General features: G+C 48.1%; 1 protein-coding gene across 14 annotated transcripts in view; it reads right to left on the bottom strand.

Annotated features, from left to right (window-relative positions):
• The window catches only part of LOC122246875 (uncharacterized), a 105880-nt gene that overhangs the window by 41701 nt on the left and 59179 nt on the right, over positions 1-5000 (bottom strand). For 8 of the 14 annotated variants that reach the window (XM_043005653.2, XM_086552507.1, XM_086552510.1 and 5 more), the window contains one exon: positions 4228-4308. The exons of the other annotated variants lie outside the window; for them this stretch is intronic. In XM_043005653.2, the coding sequence (XP_042861587.1) occupies positions 4228-4308 (81 nt within the window). The remainder of the gene's footprint in view (positions 1-4227; positions 4309-5000) is intronic. 14 annotated transcript variants of the gene reach the window in all.

Below are 5000 nucleotides of genomic sequence, written 5' to 3'. Positions count from 1 at the left end.
AAAATGAGCCTCCGGACTGAAAGAAGAAATTGATTCAGCATCTTTTCCAAAATATTAAACTAGGCCTTCATTTATCATTTCCCACGATTACGTTTTTTCAATCTTGCCCGCCCGGCCGAGTGGGAGCCGTCCGCCGTAATGATAAAATCGATGCCATCCAAATCAGCCTCGTCATTGCATTAGGTCGGAACCCCTTCTTATTCTTCGGGGAAGCTTGATGCTCGAATCAATTTTCATTAATTTTCGTTTCATTCATCAGTGAGCAGCGGACCCAAACGACACCATTTCTCTAGCAATGCAATCTTCGCTTTGGATTCCGGGCCACATTAGCGAGGTAATCAGTGCTGTTTTATTTATAATTACTGTTTTCCTCCGCCGCCGCAGGAAATAAAAACGGCGAGGCTGGAATCCCCCAGGCGACCATGGTCCGCACGCGAGAGTTTTGTTTACCCTTCAGCATTTCGAAATAACGACAATAGTGCTAATTCACACAAGTATCTTTGATATACCGTAATAGACTTTTAATTTCGTTTGATAAAAAAATAATTCTTTTTTAAGCACTGCGATATTACAGAGAGAGAGAGAGAGAGAGAGAGAGAGAGAGAGAGAGAGAGAGAGAGAGAGAGAGAGAGAGAGAGAGAGAGAGAGAGAGAGAGAGAGAGAGAGAGAGAGAGAGAGAGAGAGAGAGAGAGAGAGAGAGAGAGAATCACAAGCACATACGCAAAGTGAGCGCATAAAAAAGAGTAAGAAAGAAATATTATAGACTTCAAGAGAGAGGGGGGGGAGGGAGAAAGAAAGGGAGAGGCAAGGAGTAAGTGAGAGAGTGAGTGAGGGAAAGAGAAAGAGAAGGGGGGGGTAGGGATAAATGGAGAGGAAAAGGAAGGGAGAAGGAGAGAGAGGGAGGAAGGGAAGGAGTGGAGACAGAAAGAGAGAGAGAAGGGTAAGAAGACATAGGGCAGAAGAGATTGAGAGAGTGAGGGAGGGCAGGAGGGAGGGAGGGAGGGAGAGGGAGAGGGAGAGGGAGAGGGAGGGAGGGAGGGAGGGAGGGAGAGGGAGAGAGAGAGAGAGAGAGAGAGAGAGAGAGAGAGAGAGAGAGAGAGAGAGAGAGAGAGAGAGAGAGAGAGAGAGAGAGAGAGAGAGAGAGAGAAAGAGAAAGAGAGAGAGAGGGGGGGGGGGGCAATAGTCACATAAATTAGATCCGAAATACGTGTCCACATGAACACAGACAGACATCCTTGCGTACACCCCCCCAATGGAAAACAAAAGCCACAAATTTATTATTCCATTCTTAAATTTCACAATCTATCCATGCAATAAAAAATGAACCAAATATCGACTACTGCTCCCAAACAACCATATTGATATTAATGATTAAGGCGATGAGGTGGCGAGTTTGTTGTTCTGCCGTGAGGGTTGTAATTGAAAAACGTAATGCGTGGATTTCCTCCATATTGATTTGCGTGCGGGCCTCATTTCTGGCGTGACTCAGCGCGCAAGCAGATGCGGCGGCCTCGCCTTTTTTTTAGGAAGGAAATCTGCCCAGTCTTTGTCCCAGGACTTGCCCGGCTATGGTCATGTGCGGCGTGCCAAGGCTGTCATGGCTGAATCATTCGCGTGCGGCTCAGGGACTTCGAGTATGCTGGCAATCCTAATTCGTCTCTTTTGAAAATGTCCGCAAATGCAAATCCATCAAACTTTGCGTTGACATCTAATTCAAAAATCGATCAAAGGGGCAGACTGTGCCGTCTATCCCTGCCTTTTTTTTCTATTGCCGCTAATGTATTCCACGACCGTTAATGAGGTTCGTACGTGTCTAAAGTAAAAACGTTGAAAAAATGTTGGCTTGATGTTATTGATCCCTTAGTTTTAGTTATAATAGCATGAGTCAGCATCTCTTTGACAGAACTTGGAGCGTGTTTCCGCCGCCGGAGCAAAGGCCTATTACACCTTCCCGGCCGCGGCGCACCTCGCCTCCCCCTGCAGCCCACGGGTAACCCCTCGCCCTGACTGCTTTTCCAAATTAATTTAGCTGACAAAGAATCGAAGAATAATAATCACGGAAGCAAAACGTGATGCAGATCCACGATTGGCTAAAAACGTCCCTTTCCAGCGTCCAGCGCCCCGCCCACCGCCGCCACAGCAGCCAATTAAAACCCCACTGTTTCCTCTATCAACCAATTGATTCTGTGGCAACAAAAAGTGCAAAAGAGCCTGGTTTCGGTCAGCCAGATGTTTCCATTTGCTTTACTAACTCGATAATGCGATTTGCGGCTCAGACGCGTGTGTCACATTTGGAGGATAAAGACGCTTTATTTTCACGAAAAATACGACCCCTTCCAGCCCCTCCTCTCCGAATATGATATATGAGAAGTGAAAAGAGTTGAAATCGGTCGGTGGTCATTTCCCTCTGATGTGCGGACTGTTTTTTTATCCTTTCGTTCGCCCCTCCCATCATACTCTCCCGTTCTAGCTCTCCCTTCGGCGTTATGTCAGTGTATGTTGTTCAAATGTTCACTTTATGTATGGAAACCACTATCCAAAAATATTAATTCGGACTACGGAATGGGAGGAAAATAGGATACAATCACATGCTAACCCTGTGGTCGCCTCATTTAGGGGTAATGGAAAAGTGTGGAGAGGGGGGGGAGGGGGTACTCGATGAAGCACACAGGAAAAGGCAGGGCAGAGTAACACATGGGGTGGGAGAGAGGAGGAAAGACGGGCATGGGAATGTATATAAAAAAAAAAGGTAGTGGACAGAGGACTCGCAGAGGTACAGCAGAGAGAAGGCCGGGCATCAGGTGGCGCTGCAGGACAAACGCAAGGTGAGACGGAAGCGAAAGGGGCGGCGGCGGCGGCGGGGCTGACGCAAGAGTCCACGGGAAGGAGAGCGAGGACAGGGCGCGCAAGAGGCGGGAGGACATGTGTGACAAACATATGGAGGGACGGACGCAAGATGTCACCGTAGCCTGAGGACGGTCAGCACTGTGGACGCAGGACCGCCCGGCACTGCACTCCCAGGACAAGCCTGCACGCCGCCAGCACGCTCGGACAGGCCACCATTAGGTCCCCTGTATCAGGTATCAGATGAGTGCTCCCGCCCAGCCTGTATCTACTCTTTACATGATTATGTTGTAGCTGTCAACATTCGGTTTCCTCCAACGTCTTATCTCGCTTTCGGTCTCTATGTAACCTCAATCTGAGAACTTATTTAATTCAATATTCTGCCCTTCGCTCTTATCTGCCACATTCCTTGCCTGGCATCCTCGGCCCACCCACCTCTCCTCCCTCCTCACACTGCCGGCCAGCTCCTCTCGGGCAAAATATCCTAGAGTGAATTATAAAAATGTGACAGGTGTTCTGCCCGCTGGTGGTCTGGGGAGACGAGGCCAGAGGAGCTTCTCCCCAGTAGCCATTTAGTAGCCAATATCAGGTATCAGCCTGGCTTGACCGCTTCATTGCTTCGGATGGCATCTCCGCCTCAGTGCTCGAGCCTCGCCACCGAGAGGCGAGACGCGGCCGCTTCTGCGGCTCGTAACAAGGCAGCGCCTGCGAGTCTTCTACCTCACTTTCTCGGATTGCACAAAAGGAAGCCAAAAGACAAATCTATTGCAGACTTTACGGTCAAATTAGAAACAAATCTCAAGTTCTAATCTAAAGCCTGCGCCACAGGCAAAGAAATCGGAGGCGGCGCAGGTAATGGCGTGGAAGATAGTGGACCGCCCCAGGACCGCAACCGTAACCTTACCTGCTGACCTCGGCTACGTCACACCGCGTCATGTTACACACACTCCCTCGCACACAAGGATCACACAAAGGATGTATCGCAAAGCTAGTCCCTTCTTAGTCTTTTGAATATTAAGTCGGAGGATTTCAACGCTGGAGCCTCTGGAGAATTAGTACATTTGTCCTGCTGCACCTGGCGTAGGGCGTTAGGGAGGCTGAGGACGTAAGTGCGGAGGGAGGGTAAGGGGGGGGGTGGGAGCGGCGACTAGAAGGACACCGTTACATAGGACCTCCAGCTAGACCTGGATGTGCAATACCAATTGTTGCTCATGAGATCTGATCGAAATTCTAACATTTAAATACTAACTCAAATTGCTTCATGGGGTTATTAACAATATCAGACAAAATAAAGTAAATTGTATTTCAGTTTTGTATTTCATGTGAAGCCTACATAAGTGTATTGCTACAGAAAGTAACAATATCCAAAGCTTGGATACATACATCAACACGTAGGGAAGTGGGGGCGGGCCCCTCCCTTGTGTAGGGGGTGGCCCCAGTACGTTAGGAGCTCTGGAGCCGGACCTGTAAATATACACCAGTACGTCACGCAAAGCTCCTCAAGAAATCATTAGAATGACAGTAAATAATCATCATTCATAGCTTTTGGAAAAGCTATTTCATGAAAAATCAAAATTTAATTTAAATCTATAGTCATGAAGCACTGAGCGTGATAGCAATGATTCACTCATGGATGCTGCGCCCCCATGACGCGGGAGCCGCATCTCAAGGGTTAATGTGACTTTGGGATGACTGCAGTGTTAGGCAAAGAAGCAGGGAAGGTATTACACACCGTCATGTCTTACCTACACCAGGGAAACTACACCTGCGCAGCTGCGCTCGGCACCTACACCAGGTTCCACAGGGCTTTCCTATCTCTCTCAGTCTCGACGCTTGCTAACATGCCGCGCTCCCTTCCCGCCTACGCCTAACCGAGTCACGGGCTTCTTTCTATGTGGCCAACATATTTTGACTATGGGTTGGGTAGGTCAAGTAACATTCAAGCAATTCTGAACTACGGAACATAATGTATACTTTTTACATGTCACTAAACTACCTACGTGCTAGCCTATTTGTCATAACGTATCCCATGCAGTTTAAATTAGTGTTAGTATCAATGATTATAAGACCAAGTCACATGATCAGTTTACCTTGGCTATATGATAGAAGGAACTTCGCTTTTCAATGTACATAGATCAACAGGGCATATCAAGATG

Source organism: Penaeus japonicus, unplaced genomic scaffold (genome assembly GCF_977035675.1).
Source record: "Penaeus japonicus unplaced genomic scaffold, GWHDUDI00000001_assembly GWHDUDI00000027, whole genome shotgun sequence".
NCBI lineage: Eukaryota > Metazoa > Arthropoda > Malacostraca > Decapoda > Penaeidae > Penaeus > Penaeus japonicus.
Note: the sequence above shows the minus strand (reverse complement) of the source record. Positions and strands in the feature narration are given on the sequence as shown.